The 16072-nt window shown below is 43.8% G+C and overlaps 1 protein-coding gene across 1 annotated transcript in view; it reads right to left on the bottom strand.

Annotated features, from left to right (window-relative positions):
• Positions 1–7989: 7989 nt before the first annotated feature.
• LOC142210210 (RNA exonuclease 1 homolog) overlaps positions 7990–16072 on the bottom strand; it is a 42822-nt gene continuing 34739 nt past the window's right edge. The window contains exon 18 of the mRNA XM_075279272.1: positions 7990–8082. Within this exon, the coding sequence (XP_075135373.1) occupies positions 7994–8082 (89 nt within the window). The 3' untranslated portion in view covers positions 7990–7993. The remainder of the gene's footprint in view (positions 8083–16072) is intronic.

Below are 16072 nucleotides of genomic sequence, written 5' to 3'. Positions count from 1 at the left end.
GATTATGTACTATGATATCTGAACTGTTGTACAGTGTGTGGATAGCGCTTTTTTGTGTTTGAATGACCTGATCTGAGTCTGTTGGAATAAAGTACAGTATTTCACATTGTAAGCCTGGTTTTAGTCCATGAGGATTTCCACAGCCCACTTGCTGTATTGTTGATAGTGGTGGTTATGTCTCTGGGACAACGCTGCAGGCATTGTGTAAATTATTTATTTTTTGTCCATAATTAGGGTGTTGCCTTTGCTCATTTACATATAGGGGGGGGGCTGCACTCCTCTGTACACAAGCTAGCGGCCATGAATTGTACTGAAATGCTGTTCCCATTTATTTAAATGGAAATGGGTACAGTGCTTCAGTATCATTCAGACTACTATGCCATATATGAAGCTATGCTGTTGTACTCAGCTAATAGGAAGGCTTGCAAGGAATCTAACCAGTGGCGTAACTACCGCCATAGCAGCAGAGGCAGCTGCCACAGGGCCCGAAACATTAGGGGCCCGGTGACAGCTACCTCTGCTATCCCCGCTCTTATCACAGACAAACTGTTGTAACTGAGATAAGAGCGGGGGAAAGCTTGTAGGACCTTGTGTGACGTCAGCCGTCACATGACTAGGTGGGCGTGTCTATAGCCCGTGCAGTCCTGGAAGAGAAGGAGAGATCTGCTGCTAGGTACTGAGGGGGAAGGGAGATGCAGGATGGAGAGTGTCTGTCTGTGTGTAAGTGTGATATCTGTGTATTAGGAGGAGAGGTCTGTGTGCTGATATCTGTGTATTAGGAGGAGGGGAGAGGACAGTGTGCTGAGATCTGTGTATTAGGAGGAGGGGGAGGTCAGTGTCAGTAGCTGGATCAGTACTCTACACATTGTTTGTATTCAGACTTGCCTGCAATTGCTGTTACTAATGACTATCTAATAGTAGTCAGGGGGCGCTCTGTGTATTGTATTGAACTGATGGGGATGTGAGATGCAGGATGGAGAGTGTGTGTCTGTATGTGTGGTGAGGAGCAACAGTAACCTAGGGGCAGAGATGGAGGGGAGGACATGAAAATGGGGGTAGAGATGAGGGGTGCATGAAACTGGGAGCAGATGGAGGGAGGGCATGAAACGTCATGTGACATCCGTGCGTTATTAAAGATGGCCAACACCACCAAAGACTGCAGCGGAGCCGGAGACAGGTAAGTAACTTTTTTTTTTATGTCTGTATCTCCCCTCGGTCTCCGATTATTATACTCTGGGGTCTGAAAATCCCCCAGAGTATAATAATTGGGTACTATTCCGTTATCGGGCCAGCAGCAGCGCAGTTCAGCAGCAGCTTTCGGGACAGCAGTTCAGCAGCGGGAATTACAATGACATCCGAGGACTGCTGGCCCGATGCTTGTGCCCAGTAACCAGTACATCGATGACCCCCCTCCCCCATCCTTCTCCTCCTGCCAGTGCTGCCCCCCAGCTCTCCTTACATCTTCCCCGTACCCTCTCCCCGCCACACGACTAGACCTCACCTCAGCGCTAGTACCGAGACCGAAAGGAAAGACACCGGGGCTCAATCCAGGCCCTGACAAGAAACACGCCGACTATAGGAACGGTGAGCTACAGCGAGCCGGAGGGACAAACTTTCTGCAGCGTCCGGCGGCTATCTAGTAGCATTCATTGCTCAAGATTTACGGTGAGGCCTATTACAGGGAGAGGGTACGGGGCAGATGTAAGAAGAGCTGGGGGGCAGCACTGGAAGGAAGAGGAGGATGAGGGCATCGATCGATGTACTGCCTACTACACACAAGCACAGCCTCTATCATCGGGCCAGCATCGGCTTAGTCATGTGGCGGGGAGAGGGTATGGGGTAGATGTAAGGAGAGCTGGGGGGCAGCACTGGAAGGAGGAGGAGATGGAGGGGGGGTCATTGATGTACTGGCTACTGGGCACAAGCATCGGGCCAGCAGTCCTCGGATGTCATTGTAATTCCCGCTGCTGAACTGAACTGCTGTCCCGAAAGCTGGTGCTGAAATGCGCTGCTGCTGGCCCGATAACGGAATAGTACCAATAATTGTTTGTGGGTGTTCATTATGGGGCATAATCCCGTGTGCAGGGGCCACAATGAGGTATAATACTGTGTGCAGGGGCCACTATGGGACATAATAGAGCGTGCAGGAATGCGGCACGGGGGGGGGGGGGGGGATGTCGGTCGGTCAAGGTCTTTGGTGTCGGTCAGGAAGGGAGGGGGGCCCCATGTCAAAAGTTCGCCACGGGGCCCCGCCATTCCTAGTTACGCCACTGAATCCATCCCTCCACAGGCTATCAATATCTGATTTACCCTAAGGTTAGCTAGTCACTATGAATTTCCCAGAAAATATCAATCTGTAACATGCACATAAGGTATATACACAATATATACATTTAATACAAAGGCATAGGTCCACATTTATAGAGACTGTTTCATATCTCAGCTTGAAAATAACTGGTAGGGAACTGCATAAAATGTGTTAAATGGTGCATGTTTACTTATTACTGTTTATTTAATATATTTTACGCTGCTCTAACTTTTAAAAAGTTGAATAATGATCTCAAACTAGATTTTGGCACACCTTATGCCAAGGTAGAGTGGCAACCACTATAGTAAATACTGTATTCCAAGTTATATAAATAAATACTCTGTATCAGCCTATCATTAGAATGTTATCAGTAAGCTGAAGAGCCATTCACATAGGGACAGATTTATTAAAGGGGCTCTATCATTGGGAAAAGTCATTTTTAGATAAGCACATACTTGCATAGCTTTAGAAAGGCTATTCCAAACATACCTTTTGTATGTAAGTTGCCTCAGTAGATCTGGAATAAGTCCGTTTTTATATACACTCACCGGCCACTTTATTAGGTACACCTGTCCAACTGCTCGTTAACACTTAATTTCTAATCAGCCAATCACATGGCGGCAACTCAGTGCATTTAGGCATGTAGACATGGTCAAGACAATCTCCTGCAGTTCAAACCGAGCATCAGTATGGGGAAGAAAGGTGATTTGAGTGCCTTTGAACGTGGCATGGTTGTTGGTGCCAGAAGGGCACTGCTGATCTACTGGGATTTTCACGCACAACCATCTCTAGGGTTTACAGAGAATGGTCCAAAAAAGAAAAAACATCCAGTGAGCGGCAGTTCTGTGGGCGGAAATGCGTTGTTGATGCCAGAGGTCAGAGGAGAATGGCCAGACTGGTTCGAGCTGATAGAAAGGCAACAGTGACTCAAATAGCCACCCGTTACAACCAAGGTAGCCAGAAGAGCATCTCTGAACGCACAGTACGTCGAACTTTGAGGCAGATGGGCTACAGCAGCAGAAGACCACACCGGGTGCCACTCCTTTCAGCTAAGAACAGGAAACTGAGGCTACAATTTGCACGAGCTCATCGAAATTGGACAATTGAAGATTGGAAAAACGTTGCCTGGTCTGATGAGTCTCGATTTCTGCTGCGACATTCGGATGGTAGGGTCAGAATTTGGCGTCAACAACATGAAAGCATGGATCCATCCTGCCTTGTATCAACGGTTCAGGCTGGTGGTGTCATGGTGTGGGGAATATTTTCTTGGCACTCTTTGGGCCCCTTGGTACCAATTGAGCATTGTTGCAACGCCAAAGCCTACCTGAGTATTGTTGCTGACCATGTCCATCTCTTTATGACCACAATGTACCCAACATCTGATAGCTACTTTCAGCAGGATAATGCGCCATGTCATAAAGCTGGAATCATCTCAGACTGGTTTCTTGAACATGACAATGAGTTCACTGTACTCCAATGGCCTCCACAGTCACCAGATCTCAATCCAATAGAGCATCTTTGGGATGTGGTGGAACGGGAGATTCGCATCATGGATGTGCAGCCGACAAATCTGCGGCAACTGTGTGATGCCATCATGTCAATATGGACCAAAATCTCTGAGGAATGCTTCCAGCACCTTGTTGAATCTATGCCACGAAGAATTGAGGCAGTTCTGAAGGCAAAAGGGGGTCCAACCCGTTACTAGCATGGTGTACCTAATAAAGTGGCCGGTGAGTGTATATGTTAATGAGCTTCCACCGTGCACCGGAAGTGTCTCTGTGCACTGTCTGCTCTATGTGTATGTACAGCAGAGATGAGTCATCAGCACAGCAGCCTTCTGGTGCACAGTGGAGGCTCATTAACATATATATAAAAATGGACTTATTCAAACACTACTGAGGCAATTTACATACTAAAGGTAAGTGTAGAATAGCCTTTGTAAAGGCTGTGCAAGGATGTGCTTATCTAAAAATTACTTTTCCCAATGATGGGAGTCCCTTTGTCTGGCCTATCACTAATCTTAATAAAATCCGACTGGCATAGGGAACGAGATTTTAGGCTCTGGCCTCTTTTTAAGTCAGTTGGCCATTCCTGCCATCGATTGGAAAATTATGTGAGTTAGGAACTGGTGTAGATCTCCATTACAACTCACACCAGAAAACTAGTTATAATGAATTTGTTGTGCCAAGGGGTCCCCACCCCAATATGCACAATGTGTGGAGTGAGGTACAGAATGGAAGTTGTGCCACAAGATAGGGTCTTGCACTAAATATGACCTAAATATGACCACAATATCCTCCTATGCCAGTTTTCCCAAATACCTCCATATGCTATTTTTGTGGCATTTTTCCGTAGAAGGAATCTTTCTTCATTTGCATAACATCCAACAGTAACAAAACTTTCATATAATATCACGTTCTGTTAATTCTTCATGTGCTATTAAGTATGTGTGTGAAACCGCACCATCTACATAGCCTAAAACCTGTTCAGAAACAGAGTTGGCCACACTCACGAAGTGAAAAGTCCATGAGAAACAGATTAACACCTAAAATTGCAATTATGTGAACCAATTTTCAGCTGCCATGGGGGGGGGGGATTCAGCTTTGATGTGGCATTCAGTTTTTTAATTTTACCTGTGAGACATAGTTAACATATTGCACCCATATAATTAAGAAGCTGCACCCAAAACTGCATGGCTCTTCCTGGAGCAGGGCTGTTTGTGAGGCATGCTACTTTCAAGATACATCAAAAACAAAAGGCCGCAATATACAAAATAGATAGTTATTCACACTTGAGTATTTTTTCAGTAGTTTATGAAGTGTGAAAGAAGACAGAAAAACTGAAATAAGACTGGCGTGCGTGTGTGTGTTGCGCATTTGATGTGTTTTGGGTTTTTTTTTTTTTTGGCCTCTTTAAGGGAGCGTTCACACTACCGTCGGTGTCTGACAGCTAGTGTCCGCGAAAATCTTGTGCGGACATTATCAGTGGACACTAGCTGTGTCCGTGACATTTTGCATTGATTTAAATGGACATCGGGTGCGTTCTTTTGCACTCCATGCCTGTCCTTAACTGTCTGTTCCCAAAGATGTCCGACTTTTCAAGTGGACAGAAAACACCTTCATGTCGGGTTTTGCTATCCGCTTGAAAAGTCGGTAGGGTTGAGCGATCATGTTCAGAAAGATCGGATTCCAATCGGCGATCGAGAAAATTTCAAGATCGGAATTCCGAACATTATCTTTTTATGTGGGATCGAGATCGGTGATCTTTTCCCACAAGGCTTTGCCTTCACAGAGTATACGCTGTATACTCAGTGTGAGGGCTCTGCTGCAGTTCCATAGGAATGAATGGAAGCAGCCGGCACACAGCCTTAACCCCCTGCCTCCATTCATTGGAATGGAAGGCTAAACTAAACATCTCTAGCAGCTACTTACCTCTAGAGATGGCTGCTTCGGTGCCCTCCTTCTTCTTGCCTCGCCTCCCAGGTTAGTGTTTAAAGCGCTAGGTAGGCAGGGCTTGTGGCTTAGGAGAGTGTGGGTGGGTATAGGGCGGGGAGACGTGACATCTCTCCTCCCACAGATGAGCGAGTACAGTTTGGATCAGCTGATCCGAACAGCACGTTCGCATAGAAATGAATGGACGTAGCCGGCACGCGGGGGGTTAAGCGGCCGGCCGCCCGCCGTCAAAGCGGAAGTACCAGGTGCATCCATTCATTTCTATGGGGCGTGCTGTTCGGATCAGCTGATCCGAACAGTACTCGCTCATCTCTAGAGAAGAGCAGCATGGAGCGGCAGTGAGGCAAAGAAGAAGGAAGGCACTGGGCACCGGACCAGCCATCTCTGGAGGTAAGTGGACACCGGGGGGACTAAGTAGCCAGAGGATTTAAAATAAAAAATCCTCTGGCTACTTTAGTGATTCACTACACAGCGTGGATTCTAACAATTGTTAGATTCCATGCTGTATAGTGAATAGGATTGCTTTTAAAATCCGATCTCCGATTAATAAAAAAAAAAATCCCATTGACTTGCATTGGGATCGAGATCGGGTTCGAATGAAAAATGATCGGAAATCGGATTTTAAAATTCATCCTGAAAAGTCAAGATCGGCTCAACCCCAAAAGTCTGACATCTTTGGGAACGGACACTTAAGGACAAACACGGACTGTAAAAGAACACACCTGATATCCATTTAAATCAATGCAAAATGTCACGGACACAGCTAGTGTCCCCACAAGATTTTTCATGAACACTAGCTGTTGGACACAGACGGTAGTGTAAACACCCCTTAAGGCTCCGTTCCCACGGAGTAACACACCATGCATTCAGACACATATACACGTGTCAGAGTGTGAGCGCTCAAAACAGATGCCATTCATTTCAATGTGTGCTGGCTCATGCACGGTACACATTAAAATCAATGGGAGGCTTTTTTCTTTTTTTATCTATTGCTTTCAATGTGATATACGTGTATCCCGGCACCCATAGAAATCAATGGGATCTGTTTTAACGCCGCTCATTCTGAACGAGTTTACGTTCAGAATGAGCGGAGCGTATACTCTGTGTTAAGGCTCACTAAGGCTGGTCTTACATGACCATAGTTTAAGATCGCAAATGGTCCGCAATTGAGGGTTTTCAATTATGGACCATTTGCGGACACATTATACTCAATGCGGCCTCTTACAGCACTGGATATTTTCTCAGTGATGTGCCGGGCCGCAACCGCAGTCCGCACTTTTTAGAACAGATCCATAATGGCCGCAATTCACAGCACTGCATGGACTCGCCCATAGATCTTTATGGGCAAGTGCGGCAGTTTACGGGCATCTGCGGAGTGTATGTTAATAATCACCAAATAGTGTTGCTGATCAGCAACATGCGGACCGTATAAGCATTACAGTCGTGTAAGACCAGCCTAAAAGTGTCCACCTGTATGATTGGTGTTAACCCTAGACTGTCAGACTAGCCAGTCATGCTGCTCTCGGTACATATATGGTTTGGCTAGATATACTTGCGTAGCAAGGATTCATGCAAGTTGTAGGATCAACTCGGATACTGTAAAAGCTGAGCTAACAACCATGTAGGGATATAAGTTGGACTTGATGGACTAATGTCTTTATCCAACCTCATCTACTATGTAACTATGTATGCACAATCCAGGGGGGGGGGGGAATGAATTTTTTTTTCTCCCCACAATGAAGGGTGTAGAGTCAAAGTAATACATTTAAGGAAAAAACAAACAAACCCACTTAGAACTTTCATGTGAAACTTCACCCTTTTTGAGATGAACTCTCTTTAATATAGGTTAACCAAAGGTGGTTGGGTGTGTTTTATTTTTTTTTTTAAACCATCTATGGAATTTGTATTTTAGTCTAACCAGAAGACCTTATAAAGATGGCGTACCATTCTTTCCACAGTAAATCCACACATACTCAGTAATCTTTATTTGGAAAGATTAATTAAACATTAGAAAGAACCACCATTATGCTACAAAGAAAGGAAAAACACAAAAAATGCACTGTATAAACATGAATAAGCTCTGCAAACATGGACATTACAGTATGTAAATTAACAATTCACTAATCCAACAAGCACACTAAAGAAAGTAAAGGTAACAGGACATCTGTTCTGCTAGTTAAGGCATCCATAGATTAAGAGTACGGTAAGTGTGTGGTTCTTTAGCCGATGCCACTTATCTTCGGCATTTCGTATCTTCTTTCACTTTCCAGATCATCAGCTCCATACAAGCAGTAGCATCTTCACTTGAATCATGGCCACTAACTACTCAGAATAAAACAAGTAAATACACTTAGACTCAGGTTTCTGTACACAAAGGTTTAATGTTATGTCACAGGCTTAAGCACCACTTCTAACAGCTAATTACTAGAGGTGTCATGTTGGACATCGGTGATCTTTCCTTAGGATTTATTAGATAACCAATATTTTAGTCCTTGAGGCAGGGCTCAATATGAACTTTGTACTGGCAGGCCAAGAAGCTTTAAAACAATCAGGAGTACTATAACAGGCACCATCTTCGACCATTCCCAATATCAGGGTCCCCTCTCATCACTGGCATTAACCCTTCAGATGTGTTGGTCACATTTAACTGGGGCATTGGATCACTGGCAGCACCACACCAATTGCCATCCTGGAGCAGTAGTATGTTTCTATGAGTACTAGGAGCCTACTGGAGGCTTCCAGGTAATTCATTGTACCATTTTCTTTTACAAGCTACCACAAATAGCCTATAATAGAAGCACTTTACCTAGATTGAGGACTTGCCATAAACTGTACTGTTGTAGACTGTAAACACATTGGGCATTTTCAGATGTGAGGGGTACCAAAATATATAAAGATATTTTCCCCATATGGAAATAAATAAATACCACAGTTTGGGGGGGGGGGGGGGGCTGGATGGGAGTGTGACTGTGGCGGGAAGACATCACATGTGCATGGGTTTTAAAAAGAACACTGTCAGAATGAAAAAAAAAAAACTTTCAACAATTCCAGTTCTTACAGTAGTATTCACAATAATAGCAGTTCAATATGACTAACCAGATCAATCACTGTTTTGGGTATAAATTCTATTACTACATGTCAAACAATTTACCAGTTGGAGCAGTTGATTCTTAGAAACCTGCAGATCATGAATGCCGAGGCTGTTAGTTCTCTGTCTCTTTGAATGATTAATTGAAAGGGGCGTGTTCAGAATAATAGCAGTGCAGAGGTCTAGCATTGTGTAACAAAAGAGGTGTGAACTCAAAGGCTTTTATTTAAGAGTAAAGCCTGCACATGTTGTGCATACATTTCTCGTTGAAAGCCTAAGAAATACGGGTCATTCAAGACATTGTTCAGAAGAACAGTACTTTTTTTTGCCCAGGAAACCCCTTTAAAAAATATTTTTTTTAAAAAAAATTAACCCTTTAAAGTCTGTTAGTGCCATTAATGTGTTAAGAAATGCACCCAAATATCTTTAGCTGTGTTTTGAGTGATTTCTGGATTTCTCTGGTAGGTCCTGGTATTCTCTTCATTTGTTTACATGGGTAGCTTCCTGCTGTCTTAGCCTACAACTACCATGATGCATTGCAGTACACACACACTTCCTTCCCTACAACACCCACCTGGGCTTCCCTAGCCAGCCCACAGACTAGTAGCCCTATCTACCTATCTAACTCAGCCCCCCAGTCCCCACCCCATCATACTTACCTATCTTCTCATCCTGGAAATGACTGAGGTCCACTGTCCCCTCTTCTCCCTGCACCTGGGATCCAGCGCGCCAGCAGAAGCCACACATGCGCAATAGAATGCTACTTTTCTTTGCTTCTGCCGGGTGGGGAAGGGGGGGGGGGGAATGGCGAAATGGAACATCACAGGAAATCAGAACGTGTGCCTAGGATGGTCCCATTTATTTATACATATTTTAAAGAGAGTAAAATAGATAAGCAGTGTATAACAGGAAACCAGTTGGGGTTGCGCTCAGGTTAAGGAGGCTGAACAAGCAATCAACAGGTGTTTTGTTCAATAAAAACATTTGTACTGTTCATCCTCCTTGACCTGAGTGCAGTCCCAACTGGTTTCTTGTTATAGGCCTGTCCTGTTCCATCTGGTGTTCGGTGCTGTCAGTGGGTTTGCTGCCACCTCCACCTGGAAATCGAATATACACACGCACAACTACCTATATTTTGTTGTCGTAACCACAACAGGTGAGAGGCCAACTGGTCTGTACTTTTTTTTTTTTTTTTTTTTAACATCTATTGAGGTCTTCAAACATATCTACTAGAGCTGAGCGAGTACTGTTCGGATCAGCTGACTCGAACAGCACGCTCCATAGAAATGAATAGATGCACCTGGTACTTCCGCTTTGACTGCGGCCGGCCGCTTAACCCCCCGCGCGCCGGCTACGTCCATTCATTTCTATGCGAGCGTGCTGTTCGGATTGGCTGATCCGAACAGTACTCGCTCATCTCTCATATCTACACTATGTGGTTGCTCGGTGTCTCGCTTTCTCTTTAAATTAGAAGTTGGAATACCAATTGACAGGTTGACCAGAAGTTGGTTGATGTGAAGCAGTTGTAAAAAACTGTGGTTATACAAATAAACATTAGGTTACTGATTCACAGGAATGCTAAAGAAAGAAAAAAAAAAAAAAAAAGTAAATTTTGCGTTTGTAAAGACCGCTATTTTCTTGAACAGCCCAATGTTCATTTTTCGTCATTTCATGTAAAAGTAGTTAAAGAGGACCTTTCATGGGTTTGGGCACAGGCAGTTCTATATACTGCTGGAAAGCCAAAGCTGAATTCAGCGCACTGTCTGCTTTCCCAATCTGTGCCCTGGATAAAGAGTTTTCGGTCCCGGTACCGTAGCTCTTTACAGTCAGAAGGGCGTTCCTGACAGTCAGTCAGGAACGTCCTTCTCCACAGCGGCGCCTATAGCCCTGTACTGTGTGAGCGGGGAGGAACGCCCCCTCCCCTCCTGATAATACTCGTCTATGGGCGAGCACTGTGAGCAGAGGGAGGGGGCGTTCCTCCCCGCTCACACAGTACAGCGCAATAGGAGCTGTTGTTGAGAAGGAAGTTCTTGACAGACTGTCAGGAACGCCCTTCTGACTAAAGAGCTACGGTACCGGGACTGAAAGCTCTTTATCCGGGGCACAGATTGGGAAAGCTGACAATGCACTGAATTCAGCGCACTGTCGGCTTTCCAGCAGTATATAGAACTGCCTGTGCCCAAACCCATGAAAGGTCCTCTTTAAATTATATACATTTCTCTTCATGTGTTTATTTAGAAAACAGTGTGCAAAGTTCCCAATTCATGGAAATAACCATTATAAAGGTTTTATGCTTAACTCATGTTTTTGAAAACACTAATATTATTTTGAACACTACTATATCATCTGAATAGGTGCCGCTGCTCTGATTCCAGCACAGTTGGAGTCTTTTCTAGCGCAAACAGTTTCCAAGGAAAAAAGCAGTTTTTGTTCTATATATGCTATATAAGCTGTGTAATGTCAGGTTGGCAGTGTCAGACACAAGGGTGAGATTCAGAGCTCCAATCAGAGGCACACCATGTCAGATCTCAGAATCCCACCCCTTGTCTGCTCCTGCCTTACACTGCCCTTCTGACAGTACAGAGACTAAATAGCATATCAGGCACCAAAATAAATGGTATTGATCGCTTGGGAATAAGAGGAAAAATATCTAACTGTGCCAGAATCAGTGGAGCAGCATCTATTAACAGATTCCGAGAACTGGAGGTTGTGAAATGTCCTCCTTTAAAGGGCTCATCAGTAGTCCCCCCCCCCCCCCCCCCCAAGTGATTTTTTTTATTTAGAAAGGCTATTCCAGAAATACCTTTAATTTGTTAATCCTCTCAGCAGTTTTTGAATTAGCCCGCTTTTATTGATATGCCAATTAACTAACACAGAGCACCAGAAGTTCACTTAGCACTGTGTGTTTTGTGTAAACAGGGGGGGTTGAGAGCAGGGAGGTTGATGAGTCGTCATCATCATCATCAGCCTCCCTGCTCTCACCTCCCCGTGGAAATTTCTGTGCCCGGTAGATTACAGGTATAACTCATGCCAGTTTCAGTGGGTGGAGGAGGGGATTAAGGTTTAGACGCACTGGCTAATCACATTTACTACACCTGAAAGAGGCTAGCAGGGCAAAAAACCCATCACAGTGGTAAATCGTGTGCCTTTGGTGCACAGTGCCTATATTTGCCCACCACTTGCACTCCAGATTTCTGGAGTATAAAAGATTATTATAAAAAATTTCTCAGTTTTTCCTGAATCAAACATGACCAACATTCTTCTGACACAGCTGACCTTGCACCAGGCACTTATGATTGCTTTCATTATAGTCATATCCTCCAAACACTGAAACCAGCTTTAGGACTTGTTTGGTTAGTGTGATACAATATGATGTTCAGATTTTCCTGATCCAACATTGTGCAAGGATCCAAGCTCCCAGCATCCTTTATGATGTCAAGAGTCCCTGCTTCCCCCATGGGACTGATGTCCCATACTGAATACACTTACAGTAAGGGAGAACAGTACCACAGGGAGGAAGAGTGTAGCACAATCACTCCAGGTCCCTGCTCAGTGTTGAGTCCAGGAAATGCAGCCAATTTGTATTCCATACTTTAAAGATCCAAACATACACATCTGAAAACCGCAGATTTGTAGTCAGCTTGTACCACCTATTTGTTGGCTTAGTTTACAGCTATAAGCAGAATATGCTCTAAGTTTTAGCCTAAAAATAGGAAAATTGGTGGGGCAGGGTTTTTTGGTGCATTTAAATATGTTTTTCTAAAATGAGATGCAGCTAAATTTTGGCGGAACAGTAGTTTACATCACACAGTAAATATGAGCCTCTGTGGACAAGTTTGCATGCCTTAGGGCCCCTTCGCACGGAGTATACGCTGGCTGATTCGGAACATATAAACGCTCCGAATAAGCGGCGTGTAAAACAGATCCCATTGCTTTCTATGGGAGCCGGCATACGGGCGCTCCCCATAGAAATGAATGGGATGCTTTTTTCCATTCATTTCTATGGGGAGCGCACGTATGCCGGCTCCCATAGAAATCAATGGGATCTGTTATAAACGCCGCTGATTCGGAACATTTACACGTTCAGAATCAGCTAGCGTATACTCCATGTGAAGGGGCCCTTAGACAACCATTCCTTTCACTGAACTCTAATCTTTTCCACCATGTCCCTCCCAAAAAGTGGGCCACCCACCAATTACCTCATTTCACTCTTCTCTGCTCCCCAGCTAACCTTTTAACCCCTTAGAGACACAGCCCAAAAGTGACTTAAGGACCAGGCCTCTTTTTTCAAATCTGACATGTGTCACTTTAAATGGTGATAACTTTGAGACGCTTTAACTTACACAAGTGATTCTGAGATTGTTTTTTCATAACACATTGTACTTTATGTCAGTAGTAAATTTTCGTCTATATGTTTTGTCTTTAATTATGAAAAAATAGGGAATTTGGTGAAAATTTTTAAAAAAATGCAGTTTTCAAACTTTGAAATTGCAAGCCTTTCAAATAGAAAGTCATACTACCCGAATTTTTTCATAAATATAATTAACCATGTCTCTGATTTATGTAGCAATCAAATTTTAATCACCCTTTCATTTTTTTCAGATATTATAAGGCTTATAAGTCAAGCAGTAATTTTCCAAATTTTCAAGAAAATTTCCAAAACACATTTTTCAAGGGACCAGTTCAGTTCTGAAGGGAACTTGAAAGGCTTCTAATAAAACCCCCCAAAAGTCACCCCATTCTAAAAACTGCACCCCTGAAAGAATCTAAAACAGCAGTTAGAAAGTTTCTTAACCCTTTCAGCATTTCACAACAATTAAAACAAAATGGAGGTCAAATTTACATTTTTCAATTTCTGTCACTAATATATTCATTTAGCCCTAGAATTTACACATTTACTAAGGGTTAAAGGAGAAACTGCACCCCACATTTTGTTACACAATTTCTCCCGAACACGACAATACCCCATATGTGCTGGTACCCTAATGTACGGGCACACGGTCGCTCTCAGAACAGATGGAGCACTAATTGGATTTTGTAGGCCAGATTTTGCTAGAATATTTTTCAGGCGCCATGCCCCAATTGCAAAGCCCCCAAGGTGCCAAAACAGTGGAAAACCCCAAAATGTCACCCCATTTTGGAAACTAGACCCCTCAAGGAATTTATCAAGGGGTATAGTGAGCCCTTGGACCCTACAGGTGTTTCACAGATTTTTTTACCATTGAGATGTGAAAATGAAAAATTACTTTTTTTATAATAAAATGTCACTGTAGCCCCAAATTTTTCATCTTCACAAAGGGTTAAAGGAGAAACTGCACCCCACATTTTGTTACACAATTTCTCCTGAACACGACAATACCCCATATGTGCTGGTATCCTAATGTACGGGCACACGGTCGCTCTCAGAACGGATAGAGCGCTAATTGGATTTTGTAGGCCAGATTTTACTAGAATACTTTTCAGGCACCATGTCCCTTTTGCAGAGCCCCTAATGTGCCAAAACAGTGGAAACCCCCAAAATGTCACCCCATTTTGGAAACCATACCCCTCAAGGAATTTACCAAGGGGTTTAGTGAGCCCTTTGACCCTACAGGAGTGTAACAGAATTGGCCCAACAAAAGGAAAAGTGACATTTTTTGCTATAAAATGTTGCTTTAACCCCAAATTATGCATTTCCACAAGGGGTTAAAAAAGAAAATGCACCCCACAAATTGTCAAGTACTTTGCCCCAACTACAGAAATGCCCCATATGTGAATGTAAAGTGATGTATGGGCACACTGTAAAGTCCAGAGCTGAAGGATCGCTATTGGGAGTTTAGAGGGCAAATTTAGCTGAAATCTGTTTCAGGCACCATGTTGCATTTGGAGAGCCCCTGAAGTGCTAGAACAGTGGAAACCCCCCCCCCCCCAAATGACCCCATTTTGAAAACTAGACCCCTCAAGGAATTTATCAAGGGATTTAGTGAGCACTTGGACCCTACAGGTGTTTCACAGATTTTTTTACCATTGAGTTGTGAAAATGAAAAATTACTTTTTTTCAAAAAAATCGTCCATTTAGCGCCATATTTTTAATTTTTGCAAGTAGTTAGAGAATTAAGAGCCCCCCACAGTTTGTTACACAATTTCACTGAACACGGCAATACCCCATATGTGATCATAATCTGCTGTATGGGTACATGTTGGGGCTCAGAATGGAAAGAGCGCTATTTGGATTTTGGAGGGCATATATTGCTGGAATAGTTTTGAGGTGCCATGTCGCATTTGCTGAGCCCCTAAAGTATCAATACAATAGAAACCCCTCAAAAGTGACCCCATTTTAGAAACTACACCCGTCAAGGAATGTATCAAGTGGTATTATCATTTTGAGACTAAAAATGCTTCCCAAAAATTGAAATTTTTAAAGAAATATGCCATTTTGGTATCCAATACATTGCACCCACTTTGTGTTGTCAGAGACCTGCACTCCTAAAACTATTAAGTGGGCGATCCCGAGGGGCAAAAAAATTATATATGTGGGTATAAACTGTTGCTTGGGCACACAGCAGGGCTCAGAAGGGAAGGAGCACTGCGCTTTTTAGCTTTTGGGGTACAGATTTAGAGGGACTTTCTGGGTGCCATGTTGTTTTTGCAGAGCCCTGGAGGTGCCAGTAAACTGGAATTCCCCAAGAAGTGACCCCATTTTGTAGGGGAAATTTTAGGGTCTCTGCAAAAGTGCCATGGCATCCAAAAACCAAACCGTCTAAGTCTGTGCTCCAAAAACCAAATAACCTTCTTCCCTTCTGTGTCCGGCTGGGCCCTAATATCAGTTTATACCCACATATGACATTACGTACGTTATCCGGGGTACAGTGTCATATATGTGCCCTAATATCAGTTTATACTCACATATGACATTACCCCGGTTACACCAGTGTCATACATGTGGCATAAACTGCAGTTTGGGCACACAGCAGGGGGCAGAAGGGAAGGAGCGCGATGCGGCTTTTGGAGTACAGATTCAGATGTTTGGTATCTGAACGCCATGTCATGTTTGTAGAGCCTGTAAGGTACCAGAAAGTGGATTCCCCAAAGGAGTGACCGCAGTTTGAAAACTGCACCCCTAAAAGAATTTATCAGGGGGTGTAGTGAGTATTAGTATCCCGGACGTGACTGCACAGCGGATGGCGAAGAGGGAATGTATAAGCGGTGCGGAGGACATTGCAGACACTAAATTCCCTCAGTAGC

The sequence above is a fragment of the Leptodactylus fuscus genome, chromosome 1 (genome assembly GCF_031893055.1).
Source record: "Leptodactylus fuscus isolate aLepFus1 chromosome 1, aLepFus1.hap2, whole genome shotgun sequence".
Classification (NCBI taxonomy): Eukaryota; Metazoa; Chordata; class Amphibia; order Anura; family Leptodactylidae; genus Leptodactylus; species Leptodactylus fuscus.
This window is presented reverse-complemented; position numbering and strand designations above follow the sequence as displayed.